We start from the raw sequence: 16479 nt of genomic DNA on the forward strand, positions 1-16479 counted from the left end.
ACACATGGCTCCTTGAAATTTTTTAACACTGCTGTACTGGACTGCCCCTTAAGTATTTGTATGTCTAAGGATTGTTCAAACTAGAGAAGAGGGGGCTCAGGTCAAATCTCATCTATATAAATACCTGAAGGGAGGATGCAAAGACAACTGGAGACTGGTTCTTCTCAGTAGTGCCCAGTGCCAGGACAGAAAGGAATGGGCATAAGCTGAAATGCAGGAAATCTCCTCTGATTGTCAAAAACCATTTTTTTTCACCGTGGTGGTGACAGAGCACTGACACAAGCTGCCCACAGAGGTTATAGAGCCTTTATCCTTGGAGATACTCAAAAGCCATCTGGACGTGGTCCTGAGCAATCAGCTCCAGGTGGCCTTGACTGAGTAGAGGGGGTGGACCAGAGGACCTCCAGAGGTCCCTTCCAACCTCAACCATTTCCATTTTGTTCTTCTGTGAAATCAGGGTTTAGGCTTTAGTCCAAAATGTCACTTCAGAGGTGGAGGAGATTCAGGTCAGACAAAACTAGATTTCTGCTATCCATAGGCACAGATGCCTGCTGTCTAAGGTTTCCAGCTGTCTGAAACAGCCAGCTCATTTTAACCTCAATTTGATTTTGTCTGACCTTGCAGCAAGGTGTTTCACTGGAAAAAACACACAATCCAATTTGGATGCATAGCACAGGACACATCCACAATTAATTATCTGGGCATTTCCAGAAAGGTATAAATTACTGACATACATGGATTACCCCATTACCTAGAGAAGGTACACTACTATCCTGACAACTCAACATTTTTCCTCACCACAATGAGCAAAGCCTTGTTTATGGGTGTCCCATTAGTTTATGTCAATCAGGTCCAACCCACCAAGTTGCTGCAGATGCTTTTCTGCTGCTGTAGCCCAGCACAAGGCCTGGAGGCTGATACTGTGACCACTTACACTGAATATTTCCAGACAAGATTAGAGTAGTTTTGTTCTCTTTACCCTTTCTCTCACCGTAGTTTTTGACTCAAAAAAGGGGGATATGCAGTAGCAAAACTATTATATTTCAAGACTAACAAGAAGCTGTATTCCTATTTAAAGGTCAAACATATTTGAACAAGATTTTGTTGTGGAAGCAGTGTAGCAACACAAAACTCCTTGAAGCAGATGAAAAAGTTTGCAATCTACTTCTATGTTAAAAAGTACCCCTACATTATGAAGGTATACTGCAGACCCCCTTCAAATAGGCATGCTCTAAAGCCATGCTCAAAGTCTCCTAGCACACCTATGATCCAAGAGTTATTGCATTGGTGTCCACATTTTAACATTAATAATGTAGCCCTGACAAGCACGAGAGGAGGGAAAACATTCCTATTCAAAAACACTAAGTCCATTTACCTTACAAATGGCTTAACATGAAGCTGAGCAAGCAAAGTAAGCACATCACAGGTGTCACTCCCAAAGACAAGATGTTCAGATGAGGGCTGCGCTTAGAAGGCCAGGCATCTTCTTTGCACAGGACTCATCAGGATGTTCACAACAAATGGATACACTCAGTTTGTAAGAGGGGCTCCACCTTACCATTTCTTTGCAGCAACATTCAGTTCACTATAAATGGAGCATAATTTGTTTTGTGCATGCTAATCAACCAACCTGGAGAGCATAGGCCTGTATTTCCCATTTGTCCAGAGCACCAAAAGCATTTATTATTAAAGTGTATTATTGCTGCACTTCAAGGAGAGTGACATTAAGAACAATACAAGTAATGTAGAGAAAGAGTTTACTAACATTCCTTTATGAACAGGCATGGCATGTACCTTCAAGGAAAACTTCAACAGCAGTGATTTATTTTCAGGGTGTAAATGCTTTCTAAACACAGTCCATTTACCAATTCTAGTGATATTGTCAGTGACTCAGCAGCTAGCATTATACTAAGGCATTTCATCAGTGGACAGCAGAGCAAGCAGAGATAACACACTTCTGAATACTAATATTAAAACAAATAAAGCTTTTAAAGTCACTGGCCTTCTAGGGGGTGGGGAGAGGGAGGTCAACAAGTACACATTCGGTCACAAGATAAAAAAAAAAAAAAAACAGACAAGAGGTCAAATTCCACAATTGCTTACCTTGATTATAAAAATGGTATCAGTCAGAATTAAAAAAAAAGTGCAAAAAGCAGTTCTGGTTGAAATACCATGACCGTGACCTGGTGAAACTTAGGTTAAAAACAAAAAAGCACAATGGACAACACACCCTCCTCATAAGCACTAATACTGTCTAAATGGAAATCATCCATTTTTTTTCTTCATAGCTGGAAGACCCCTGTATTTCATGGAACCAAAGTGACTAAAATAAGCCAACTAAATAAATGAGAGAGGACATCAGAAAAGTAAGTTTAGACTCAATCTCCTTTATTCAAGGAAAGGCTACACATGGACAGTTTATTAGCCCATAAGGCAAGAGATCTGGTATTGCTGATGTTTAAGGAAACCAATAAAACTAAAATATACTAAAATCCCACCACCTGACAAATTTAAGAAGATGGAGCAATTGTTAAGTGGCACAAAGCCTTAAGTTACTTACACTGCCTTTAAAACAGCTTCACACAAAACATAGGCATAATAAAGAGTTAAATGTTCTGTCTCCCCCAAAAGAATGTGTTAATATCCAGTACTGGATAGGCTGCATGAAATTTATTTTTCATATGTGTAGAAATTAATTTTTAAAATTATTACTCTCATAAAATAGCTTTTATCAGACTTACATAGAACAAGAGGCCTTATTTTCTTATATACTAATTTTTCATAGATTAAGTTTCAAGAAAGAGAGGTCAAAAAGAACAACACATATTCATAGAATTAGTAAATGTGTGTGACCACAGTTATCCAGTTTGGTGTTCTGATGTTTTACGCAGCTGAGACACAAAACCAGACCACTCAGCCAGACTGTGACTGCAGTCAGTTAACTTGCAAGCAAAACCCCAGTGAACAAAGTTAACAGGTATGGTGCTATGCATAGAGGTTCAGCCTTGTATCCTGTTTCTTTTGCTGCTTCATTTCTTTCCTGAAATGTTACCAGTCCTTAGCTGACAACACATTGGTTGGCTGGGAGCAAACAAGTTTTAGAACTCTGCTGTTCAACCGTTCTTCCAAAACACATCAGGTAAAAATTAAGCCAGGACATGGAAAACAAGCTGATCAGTTTTACATGCCATGATGACATCACAATGACATCAGAAGAATGGAACTGTGCACTTTTCTCACTCCAGTTTGTTTTCCAAGCATGAGAAGAAAACAAACAATATTTTCAAAGCATTAAGTAGTGAAAACACTTAGAGAAAATGTCCATCTTATACATTTCTTTTTCTGTTTGTCTCCATTAGCTTGGAGACAAGGGCATAATTTTGCAAGTGCATTCATAGAAAACAGAATTCCTAATTCATATTTGAGAAGCTTACTCTCTCAAGAACTATTCCATTAAACTTGATTGCTGCTTGGTTTTTTCCCCCTGCAGCCTCAGCTAAGACTGTTTTCTCAACATTAAAAATTTAGTACTCAAACAAGTGGTACACAGGACCTTAGAAGTAAACCTCAGAGCAGGAGCTGCAGAAGCACATTAAGGAGGAGTCTCATTTCAAACCAGTATGTTTTTACACTGTGTTTCCCCAGAGGCCCATGAATGGATTCCAAGTTAGTTTACACAAGGCTGCTTAACAACAACCGCCAACAAAAAACACGTCTACGGGCCAAGCATTAACCCACTGTGGAAAGTGCAAGAACAGCTTAGCAGTGAGCTTCCAGCTGGGCCACAAAGTGAATAGCAGGGAATGCCTTCAGACAAGCTGTCTGACCAGCTTCCACGCAGGCTCTTTAAGCTACAGCTCAGTAAGGGTTTCCGTGTCACTACAAGTCACTTTGTACACTTCAAAGTCAACCTCCTTCCTTGCAGGTGGTGGTATGTTGTATCGGCAATCTTGAACAAAATAAACAAATAAGAAAATAAAAAAACCCCAAAACCACCAAAAAAATCTCCACAGTTGGGACCCTGCAGTACTACAAAGACCAGAAGCACTTGCCTTTTACACTATAGTAATATCTGAGCATCCTTCTGTGAGCCAGAAACATCTTTCACCCAAAAGCCTTTCCAATACAGCACTTGCCCAAGGATCTTAGCAACTGCTTCAAAGCCTATCACATGCTTCAAAAAAAGCACTCTGTCAACACACATAATACCCTTTCATAAAAGGGTATAAGTTTCATAAAACAGCAGTAATATTTACTTATCTTTCCCCTGAATGGAGATTCAGTATTTCTTATTTTAGAAAACTTCTGTCTAAGGCTGCTGCTTAGCTTCATTTCCCACTCTGGTGACCTATTGAATCTTGGCTGTTTTAGGGAAATCTCAGAAAAAAGAAGTTGTGCTCTTTAACTCCCCTACCTCTGAGATACTTTGGACTTGCTAAACTCCTGCCTCTACTGCTAAGGACATTGTCTTCACAGATCTGTAGTTAGCTTTATACCTGCAAGGCTGCAGTACACTGGTAGGAAAAAGAGGAATAACACTATGCCATCCACAAACATCTCACTATCAGGCTACTCCAACTTTAATATCTTCACTACAGAGCTTTATCCCAGATGAAAGATGTGCATACACAGAACCCAAAAATTAGTATAGCATGAATCATCAAGGCACGAGATGAACTGTCAACATTCTAGCAGGAGAAAAAAACCAAATTACTTTCCTGTCAGTAGCTTTGTTCTCTTATACACCCTGCCTATACAGCATTCCCCAACATTTTATATCCTATGATCCTTGCATAAGGGAAAAATACCATTCTTTACTAGGGAGCCCATCTGAGCACAGAGAATCTTCAAGGAACTTGTAACCTTCAAACAAGAATCAAGCTGCACTAGGTATTTCTAGTACGCTTCCACTCATTTGGAGGAGAAGGGAAGAAACAGGATCAAGTCAGTTACTGACCAAGAGCCAGTAAAGGTTTTCTTGATGTAGGTACACCTCGATTCTCTCAACACCAAATAGCTCTTGCTGTGTTCAGTCCAATCATTAACTGTCTGAAAACTGTTCTCCTCCTTTCCACAAGCACACAACCTGAACAACATTCCAGCTGTTCAGGGCATTGCCAGGGCATTGCCTTGACACACGGAGGTCTTCCCTTGATCTCCGCTACTTTCAGCATGAGCTGAACAGAATGGACAACATTAGTTCCTCTGTGCTCCAGTGATTGAAAGGAATAAAAATTAAAAAATAGGGCTGCCACTTGTTTCTAAACACAAAGAGAACAAATCAGAAAAACAAAGGCACTGGTTTTATCACCTGAGAGCGTACAGACTCTATAGTTCTAGGTCTAGTTCAGTAGCCAGCCAATACATGATCCCCTTACTAGACCTAACTCAGAAATCTTATCATTAACCTCTTTCTTAGCTTCTCTGATTTTATTTCAGTCCCTCACCCCTCTTCCTCTCTCCCTCCCACACACCACAGGCTCCCAAGACCTTATAGAGGTTAATGTAGCTATGATATTGCCAGATGGAAGAAAAGGACTGCTGATGGATGCCAGGACTTCTCTAGCAGATTTGCACAGGGTGCCTTCATCAGCATTTCCCCCTTGACTGCAGATTCTCATCACTGCTCTCCTCACCCCCACAAAAAAACAGATAATAAAATTTCTCATTAAGGAGTCATCTGGACATAGCCTACAGGCACCTTCTTCATTCATAATACAATAAGGTAGGAAGTAGGTTTAAAAGATATCAGCTCATACCTGTCTCCCAGAAGACAAATCAGAAATATATTAAAGACAACTATTTGTATGCCAAAGAGCATGCAAGCATTCACTCACAAGAACACATGCAGACACATCTAATATTCAATTATGTTTCTAAGAAATCTGAAATAAACTAAGGCAGTGCACTGAACTTCCAGAGATTGGTATTTACCAGTTGAACTGTGTTCACATTTTTTTATTTACAGGGTGTACATACAAGAGATAGCACATTACGCCATGGTAAAGATAACTAAATCCAAGGACTATGACCCACAGTATATTGATATTAAAAAGTTTTTGTGGAAGTGACAAGCTTAATTTGTTATGACAAATTCTTTATAGCTGAAATATACAACTCATTTAATGCAAAAAGTGAAGAAACCTTTCCTGTATTCCTTATCTCATCAGCTAAGGCTTTTCACCAGCTTGTAAACAAGTCCCCTTTCTAAGACAAAAACAAACTGGAAAGAATGACAACAACTGCAAAGGCTGACGATCAAAGCCACAAACAGACTACAAACGAAACCAGCTTACAACTGCTATCCGTTCTACACTCATGCAATACGAGCTCTTAATTTACTGTTACATATAACCGTTGATGGCAAAAGTGAAACATAAGAGTCAAGATACTCATCTACACACTATACCTAAGCACTGGTTGGTGAAGAAGCAAGGCAAAAAAAGCAAAAGGCCAATTTCTTTAAATAAATAAATTTTTTTTTCTATCAATTTCACACAGCTTCAGTACAGGTAGTTCAAGTACTAGAGATGAATTTTAAACTCATTCAGAAAATCTAGCACAGAGAATAGTGTGAAAAGAACCTTAAGTTCAACTCCTCCTACAACTACATAAAATACCTCAGGACACAAAAGCTACTAGAATCAAACTGCTTTAGGAATGTAGGTTCTGATATTCGCTAGAAATCGTCCACGGCAAATCCTGCTTTGAAACACTACTTACTAACCTTGTGCCAAAGTCACTGCAGAAAACGTTTCAAGTTGTGCAGGCTGGCTCCGACACCAACGCCCCAGTAAGTACTCAGATTAAAGCAACCAAGTTACATTCCCTTTCCCCCTCGTACGTTTTAACTATTTGGCAAAAAGTATCTGTGCTCTCATCTGCTTGACACCGAAGGGCTCATCCCAATGTCAAGAAGGAAGCAGAGCCACAGCCATCAGCCCCCAGCCCATCACGAACGCTACATACCGCGGGACGATTCCGGGCAGCACGGTTCCGAGGGAAGCCGCCCCGGCTGCAGCAGCGGCGGCAGCACCTGCCGGGCCGGCACACGCCGCGGGCGGCCCCTTCACCTTGCACCACACGCCGCGGGTTCGCGGCCGCCCCGGCGCGGCGCAGGGCGGGGCGGNGGCTGTGCGGGTTCCCGAGCCGCCCGGGGCCACCCCGCACGGAGTCCCGCCGCAGTGGGTTATTTTTGGCAGCTCCCCCCGCCCCCCGCTCTGCGGCGTCACAGCCGCTCCCCCCGGTGCTCCGCCGTGCGGAGCGGGGAGGTCACGCCTTTCCCGGCGCGGTGGCGGCCAGCGCGGGGCCCCTGCGGCCGCGGCCCCCGCCCGCACCGGGCCGGCACCGGGCCGCGCTCCCGCGGCCGCTCGGAGCGCCCCCGCCCCGCCGCGCACGCCCAGCCCCGCACGGCGGCACCGGGGGGAAGGAGAAGCAGCGGACAGACGGAGCGATCGGAGATCACGCTCATGCACCATTTCTAGCGCAAGTGGAAGACGGCTGAAGCTGGTTTAGTGCTGCGTTAGCAGTTTCATCTGCAGACTGCGCGCTTATGCTACAATTGCCAAAGCACAGTGATAAGCAACGCTAAATAAAGTTTCCTCTAGAGAGCCAAAAGTGCGTTCGCTGTGGTTATCCTTACTGAAGTGAGGAGCCTCTCCTCATAAGTCAAGCAGTAGCTTCTGGCATGCTGACAATTTAAATTAGAGGGAAAAAGAATTCTCCTTAAAGAGGCAAGATAGAAAAGCACCAGGCTTGAGAAAACGTTAATTCTAGAGATAACCAGATTTCATGGGACATGCACAATACGGTTGCAAGGTTTATATATACATATTGCTTTTCAAATGCCAACAAAACAACAGTCTAGAAAATCAACCCTGAACAGCAAAAAAACAGGGCCCTGACTTAAAGGACAGCAAAGTGAAATGCTGTGGGTTTAACAACAGCAATGATCAATGAATGTAGCTTCTTGGAAAGCTGCAAATCTTTGAAGGAAGAGAGTATGGCATTTTAAAAAGCCTGCACTATATTCCTGAACTCAAAACAGGGCCCTGACTTATAAAGGACAGCAAAGTGAAATGCTGTGGGTTTAACAACAGCAATGATCAATGAATGTAGCTTCTTGGAAAGCTGCAAATCTTTGAAGGAAGAGAGTATGGCATTTTAAAAAGCCTGCACTATATTCAAACTCAGTAGTTTGAAGTTTAAAAATACCAAGACAAAAAACTCTCCAGGATCACATCTTCTCCCTGTCATGACCAATTGATTTCACCAGCTATGGTAGAAAAACAAGTTCACACCTCAGCCTATCCCTCTGTGCCCAAATGTATGTGCTTCCAGATTAAAATAAGGCCTCTATTACACCTACGGAGACTCTTCAAGTTCAAGTAAGGTGACATTACAATTTCACCATATGTTTTGCCATACTCCACTCTGGAAAGCTATTTTAGTCTGGCTTGAAGCAAGATGCCAACACAATTAAGGAATACTAACTAACACTATACACCCACTGTTGTAACAATTTCCCCCTCATCCGCAAATGAAGCTGGCAACTTTAATATCAGACTTTCTTAAGGAAAAAACTCAATGTAAAAAAAAAAAAGAAATGCTTGTTCCACTCTGCTAGAACTTAAGTAAGTCTAAAAGACTCGTGACTGGAAACAAAGGACTTGGAAAGGAATGAAAAAAACCCAAACCTAGACAATGGAGCCAGTGTTTGTAGCTCACTGTTAAATAACTGGAAGACTAGCAACACCAACACAAACCTCATTCTGAAACACATGATGACAGTAGAGTAAGAGCCTAACCCATGGATTATAGTTACCACAGTATAGGAAGACAAGTTTGTTCCATGGTACTAGGGCATCATCAAGAAGGAAGAAAAATACCAGCTCTCCTACTCTAGGAACTAGTGAATTTGACATATATTCCCAAATTTAAGTGTTTGCATTATGTTTAACACTATACAAGATATTTGTTACTGGGAAAGCCAGAAGTTCAACAAATAGCATTTACACACCCACTAAGCACATGGGCTGAAAAACAAATTCAGAAGCAATATTGCTCAACACTGCAGTTAGCTAGTAAAAACTAAAAAAAAAATCCAAAACCTAATTTTCTCAATATTTTGACCTTCAAATCAGCAAAGCAACAGCTTTATTGAATTCAAGCATTCAGTTTGAACATTGCAAGCAGTACCTTGTAACCAAAATGTCTCTTTTCTGAACACCCAAACACTAAGTCCTCCTTTTGCAAAGGCATATACCTAGTCTTTCTCTAGAAGAATGAATTTTTGTCCCACTCAGTATGCAAATGGACAGCTTACCAGCAACATGAAGTGGTATGGGTTTGTGTATTTATTTCTGTAACAGGTCAAGAGGGAACTAGACAAATATGCCAAGCTGTTCAGCCCTTTATAGACCCAAGCAGCACAATACATACCCCTTCTTGCTTTGTGAACAGGTTAAGGCACTCAGCCAGAGCCTCACATGTTTCCTGGGATACTTCAGAGACCACATCAACTTTCTGCAGGAGGGGAGAAGATATTCCTGCAAGCACAAAAATATTAGTAATGTTAGAAGGACATCGTAAATGACAGGATTCTTTTAATTATTTTTTCCTCTAAGTAATACAGACATAACATTCACATGCTACAGGAAGGCTGGGGCATTGCAAGATCTGTGGGAGGCTTTTTTTTGCATCCTTTCCCTAGTACTGGTATAAGAGGCACATGAATAGATCGAATTTCTCTTTCAGCATGGCTTAGAAAGCAGAGGCAGTAAGCCATGGCAGCAGGGCACTGGAAAAGGGACCAGCAACAATCTCCTTTTAACCACTTTCTAGATTTTAAAGCTTCGAGTGACAGAATTTAAACAAAAAGGATTCTGCAGTGGTTTAATATAAATAGAAGTGTAAAATGTAGATATTTTTTGCCTTCTGCCATGTATTACATAGAAGAGAAAGAGCTTACCACAGTGCTCAGTGTAGCTGAAAATTTAGGTTTCAAAAAAATAGATTGAACTGTAACTACGAGCACACTGAACAATTAAAGGGGAAAACCTTATTTTCATGGACTCATCTTGTGTTATAAGTAGTACAGCTTGTCATGTCACATCCTGACTTCTATGACCATTTACAGAAGGGACTGCATGTCTAAAATCAGCAGGAAATCATTGTAACTCAATCAGCTGGTAGAAATGATTGGAGTCAATTTGTGAAGTTTTCTGATATGTGCAGCAATTCCTTGGAAATCAAGTAAGTCATCTTCTCAGGAAGCATAGTTATTGCAATTAAAATAATTGCAACATTTAGTGCCTGCAGACTCCAGGATCAGTTGACACCATTTAGTAACACAGGTGCTTTGAGCTGATGTCACACCACTGAAGATTAAGAGGTCCATCAGTGACAGTACCTAAATTTATTTTTCAACTTATACCACTTATGCAGGACAAGATACAGTACATTTCCACACACTAATTGTGGTCTCTGAAACCAGAGCTCACCACTGACTCAAACTGACTCTTACAGCAGCTGCTAAGAAGGAGGGGCAGCACACTGGGTGCAGGACACATCTTTATTTGTAATATACAAGATGCATAAATCTCAAAGATTCAGAATGGCATAGCAAGTCTTTAGACTCAAAAGAGCATATTGAAACAGGGAGAGAATTTTAAATATCAGGTGCCAACGTAGCAATTTTTGTATTACTCAAATGATTTTAGGGAAACTCCACACAGAAGGGTTTCTAACTCAGAGATTTATATTCTTCTGGAGCCAGAGGATTCAAATACTTAATAAATACCACAACAATGGGAGAACTGGAGCAGTTGTCTCTGCTGCAACCTACAGAAGTTGCACATGAATCCAGAAACAGTTCACTGGCCTAGCAAGTTACAAACATCCCTTGGAAGGAAAACAGGAACTTATTACTGCTGTTAGCCAAGACTAGCAGTTTCTAGGAATGAGATAGTATCTGCTTTTGCTTTACTATGGGTATTGGTTGTTAAAGTTGTGTATTTCCTTTTAAATAAATGTTTTTCTTCTTTATAAAAGAACCTCACTTGTTCTTCAGGTCAGCACTACAGAGTCAGGGAAACTGCCTCTACAGCTACCAAAGGGAATTTATCCACCTTATACTAATTTTCGAACTGGGTTTTTTGGTGAAAAATTCAGTTTTACTGTTACAGTAATTACAAAAGCTTCACAATAAGACACTCATATACATTATGAAATGTCCTTTTGCCTTGTGAAATAAAAATTTGGTAAAAATTCAGTTTATGAAAAAGACAGGGTAAGATCACAGAGTAACTTACCCCATCAGCATGTAGAGAAAAAGCTGTATTTTTAGCCTCCTTTTGGAAAGGCACAGGGATGAAAGAAGAACTTTTTATTCTCAAAACTGGTATTCTGCTACAGACTAGGGATCTGTATCAACAAACAACTTGTTCTCTAATCTGAGCTTCATAATTTTAGCCACAATATATAACTAGGACTTGGGCCCAAAGCACCAACAGTTAGATGTTCTTACAGAGCTCCTTTGTGTGTTTAATACAGGAAAAACTTCTGTACATGTTTAAGGCATTTAATAAAACAAGTGCAAATCTCTAGCATCTTGATGCCTATAATGTATTTTACAGTTATACTGCAAAAATCTAGGTACATGTTAAAAATTATAACTTGAAATGAAACCTGAGTTCAAATCTGGCATAACAGTCATAGCAAAATCTATGGAATATGTCCCATCGTACCATGCCTCCAGTTCTCTGTATAGTTTTGTGATTTCACTGCTCTTTGTACCTATGAAGAGACACTTATGCACTACAACAAGCTACCAATCACAGATTTAAAAAAAACCAAAACCTTGAAAGCAGACCCCTGTGTTATATTTTTACGATACTACTCAGTAAGGACTACAGCTAGAGGCAGTTCCACTGCATTTACAGCTGCTAATAAAATTTCTTTCAATCAGCATACTTCTTAGTTGTTTCTCCAAATCTGAAATCTTAATTGTTAGCAATTACTATAATGCTACTTTATTTGAATCTTTTTCATGGGGAAAATTGTCCTCTATTTTCAAGCTCCTGAAAATTTGATTTTGGGGAAATAAAAGCATCCTGTTAAAAAGAAAAAATTAGTTGCTTGGTAACAAACTACATTTTAAATTAATAAGCTTTACCTTTTGTAGCATCCAAAGATTTAACCATTGCAAGGAAGTCTGAAACCTCTTTACTGAGTCTTTGCTGGCATGCTTGTGCTTTCTGAAAGAAACAAGGATAGCTAGTTATTATAGTGAAATTTTAAAATTTGGACAATAAAATTAGCATAAAATCTTAATTAAGTTAATTTAAATTAAGTTAAATTAATTAAATCTTAATTAAATTAAAAAACATTAAATCATAACAAAGATTCCCAGCCCAGAGACTGATATATTAAGACTGAAACAAATTACTGAAACTACTTTCAAAGACATACAAGCAAAGAAAATGTTTATGAACATTTTATCACTGACCAGATTTTGTTTAATGTACCAAATAACCCCTGTCAAATTTGTTGTATGTGCCACTTTTGCTTTTTCCCTCATTCTTTATTGAGCAGTTTTAAAATATGGGAAGACCAAGTGCTTGTTCTCTGAGAAACTTAAGGACAAAATAAGCACATTCACAGGTTAACTGATAAACGGCAAATATAGTGACATGCAGAAACCAACCCCAAGATCGTATTTCAAGCTCGCATTCAAACTTGGAGACAGCTATGATAAAACCATAGAATGGCTTGGGTTGGAAGGGACCTTAAAGATCATCTAGTTCCAGCCCCTGGCCAACCACACCTTCCACTAGCCCAGGTTGCTTAGAGCCCCATCCCACCTGGCCTTGACCACTTCCAGGGACAGGGCATCCACAGCTTCTCCAGGCAACCTGTTCCAGGGCCTCACCACCCTCTGAGAAAAGAATTTCTTCCCAATATCTAAACGAAATCTTCCCGCTTACCCTATCACAACTACATCTAGTGTGTAAACACTATTACACAGTTGGCCTGTGTAAAAAGTCATTCCCCCTCCTTTTCATAAGCCACCCTTAAGGCCACAGTGAGGTCTCCCTAAAGCCTTTGCTTCTCCAGCTCTCTCAGCCTGTCTTAAAAGGAGAGGTGTTTATTCATTCCAGTGTTCACCTTTGTGGCCTCCTCTGGACCTGCTCTAACATCTTCACATCCTTCTTCTGCTGAGGAACCAGAGCTGGATGTAGCACTCCAGGTGGGGATCTCATGAAGGCAGAAGAGGGGGGCAGAATTGCCTCCCTTGTCCTACTGGCAATTCTGCTTTTGATGTGGCCCAGGATTCAGTTGGTCTTCTGGGCTTCAAGTGCCCTGCTATCTATTAAATAATACCATCTTCTGTAGGTTGCTGGGGACTGCCAGTAGCAGTTATCCTCCCACCTCTGCTGTGCCATGAGCTACTTTAAGGTCTTGTACAAAAAGGAATAGTACAAGCTGCTTGGAGTTCAGCCACATGAAGGTTTTTGTACTGCAGTGTCAACTTTCCTTTAAAACAGAAGGTTTTAGCAGTACATGTATAGCAAAAAGCAAGAATCACAGGCTGAATGCTAGAATTACCAAAGACTACTCAGTTCCATTGCAGGTATGAGCAGTCACTGTACAATGCATCTGATGTCATCTGAGGTGATAAAAGATAGTTTCTAAAACACTTCATTGCCTGTTCTGTAGAGGCAGAACTCTATGTGGGTTAGCTTTGGTGACACTGAGACTGGAGGATAATGAGTACACAAGGCTCCCTCTCCTGGCTGGAACTCTCAAACAGCTTTCTATCTTAGAGTAGTGCTGGCAAAAGTGAAATCACAGCCCTGTAGCTATGATAAACAAATCATTTTAGCCACACAGTCTGAACAGGAATACATGACAGCAAGCAATGCAAACACAAGCAGCATTTATGCATTCATAGGAGGAATCATCTCTTTTAGCCAAAGGTATATTGAAGTATTTTAACACAAAACAAGGCTAATCTGCAACTGCCCAGATGCACAAGCCAAGTAAGTATTCAGTACATACTTTTAGAGTGTCCTGTAGGTCTGTAACGGATACTGCATCATCTTCGTCATCACTACTCAGCTGTTCCTGTGTGCAGTAGTGAGTGCTATATGCAGAGTGGTCCTCTATTGCTTCTAGCCAGCTCTGGAAAGGAAAAACAGAGTTAATAAACATTTCAAAGGTCATCCCCAAAACAAAGGATCACATAAGAAGAACAACAAATTTTCTCTTGATATAAATAAGATAGACATTAGTAAAATGAGACATCTCAATAGCCAAGAAATAGATTGCTAGAAAATGTAACATGTATTGCAGATGAAATATTTGTGGGCAGAGTATCTGACTTAATTTATTAACCCTTAAGCACAAATGTAACCCACACCTCAGACTGTCCAAGGTCACATAAAAAAACTTATTAATTAAAAGACTGTAGGGAATATATTTTGCATCTGTTCAGACTCCAAGGTCCCTGTGACAAAGTCTGCCTTCTTATGCATGACAAACTCTGTGCACAAAACCTCAAGCACTATCACAATTAAGAGGTAGATTCTTTCCCTGTTCATTGGATCACAGAGTGGCTGAGGCTGGCAGGGACCTCTGAAAGCCATCCTCTGAAAGTCCAACCCCTCTGCTCAAGAAGGCCCACCTAGAGCTGGATGGCCAGGACATCCAGATGGCTTTTGAATATCTCCAAGGATGGAGATTCCACAACTGCTGTGGACCCCCTGTACTTCAGTTTGTGCCCATTGCCTCTGGTCCTGTCACCGGGCAACATTGAAAAGAGCCTTGCTCTGTCCCTCTCGGCACCTCTCCTCAGGCATTTACATACATAGGCAAGCTTCCCTGAGCCTCCCCTTCTCCAGACTGAGAAAGCTCTCTCAGCTTTTCCTAGTAAAAGTGATGCTCTGATCCCTTCAATCACCTCCATGGCCCTTTGTTAGGTTCCCTTTAGTATGCTTGTATCTCTCTTGTTGTGAGAAGCCCAAAACTGGACACAGCACTCCAGTTGCCTCCACCCCAACTCCATCTCTAGTTAGTACACCTACAGAAGTACAACAGTGAATATACTACAAATAGCCCTAAAAAAAAAATGTTTCTCTTGTTTCAGAGCCACCTTTTGAGAAAATACAACTTATCAGGTCATCTGGGAGTATGGTTAAGAGTAGAGTGTACCATTAAGCATTCTTTTGTTTGGGATAATGAACTATCAAAGTGCAACAGAAGGAGGCTGCAATAGAAATTTACCACGTGGAGAAGTGAATGAAAAACAGGAAGTTACAACAAGGCATAATACAGGCACAGAGCTGGAAAACAAGGCAGGACTTACTTTAAAGAAGAGATTATTACGATGAGCCAATTTTTTGCTGTTTAATCTATAGCCATGCTAAAAGATTTAATATCTGCACTTATGCTACCAAGTCCTGATGATCAAAATATGAAACACACTGCTACTAATGCATCCATAGCAATTAGTATGCAAATTATTCATTACAGAAGTTACTGTATTTTAATGCCTTTGACAAAGACTCATTATTACCTCTCTTGTTTGAGAAGGAAGGTTATTTTTAGGAATCTTGAAACGATGAACAGTGTCATCAAAACATCTCACAGAAAAGAAGCAACTGTCTGTTGATTTTACCTAGAGCAAAGTGGAGAAAAAACAAAATTAGTATAATGAATCAGTCAGAAAAAAATAATGTGTAAGCAAATTATAAAATTATGCTCAACTCAGAAGTTTTTGCCTCATTTTTGATCCAAGTAATTGTAATTTATAAGAACCTTGGTCAGAACAGTTTTCCAAAGTGTGTCATTATGTTATTAATAGTAATATAGAGGTTCTTATGGTTAAATATTATATTTGTATTTATTTGCACCACCTGATTCAGGCAAAACCTCAGCAGCGGTTCAAGATCGCCAATATTAAGGAATTTGTAGATACCGAAAAGCAAGTCACTTTTCCATACAATATGAGTGTATATACAAGTGCAGCTTAACAGAACTTGTGGTGCCAAACCAGGATAGGGCAGTTATAGAAATATGGAAATGATCTTAAATGCATTTTTCTTAAACACTTCATCTTCCTGGGCATTATAAATGACACCTGGCTTTGGTTTTCTCTGTTCAGCCTTCCAAAACGGATTCCCACAAGCATAACGGAAATCAGGGAATTTTTCCAAACGTCACCTTCAAAATTGATTAGTCTTTCAACTGAGGCCAGCTTAAGTTATGCAATCGGTCACAAGCAGCCAGGGACAGCTAAGGGGGAAGTGGAGCTTTGGCTATTCCAGATCACATGCTTCAAACCAACCCAGTCTGCTTTCAGGATACCTTGTGTGTCTAAATCTTCAAAGCTTTAGAAAGCAGTGAGGGAGCTTTATGGCCACTTTACATAAAAGACTACTTTGCTGGAGAGGAACAAGCGTTTCTTTCAACAGCACA

At 40.4% G+C, this 16479-nt stretch overlaps 1 protein-coding gene across 5 annotated transcripts in view; it reads right to left on the reverse strand.

Annotated features, from left to right (window-relative positions):
• Positions 1-16479, reverse strand: part of OSBPL1A (oxysterol binding protein like 1A) — a 78048-nt gene that overhangs the window by 39946 nt on the left and 21623 nt on the right. For all 5 annotated transcript variants that reach the window (XM_041477590.1, XM_041477588.1, XM_041477587.1 and 2 more), the window contains 4 exons: positions 15578-15679; positions 14062-14184; positions 12176-12257; positions 9442-9548 (listed from right to left, as the gene is read on the reverse strand). In XM_041477590.1, the coding sequence (XP_041333524.1) occupies positions 9442-9548; positions 12176-12257; positions 14062-14184; positions 15578-15679 (414 nt within the window). The remainder of the gene's footprint in view (positions 1-9441; positions 9549-12175; positions 12258-14061; positions 14185-15577; positions 15680-16479) is intronic.

The sequence above is a fragment of the Pyrgilauda ruficollis genome, unplaced genomic scaffold (assembly GCF_017590135.1).
Source record: "Pyrgilauda ruficollis isolate IOZ18807 unplaced genomic scaffold, ASM1759013v1 scaffold41, whole genome shotgun sequence".
NCBI lineage: Eukaryota > Metazoa > Chordata > Aves > Passeriformes > Passeridae > Pyrgilauda > Pyrgilauda ruficollis.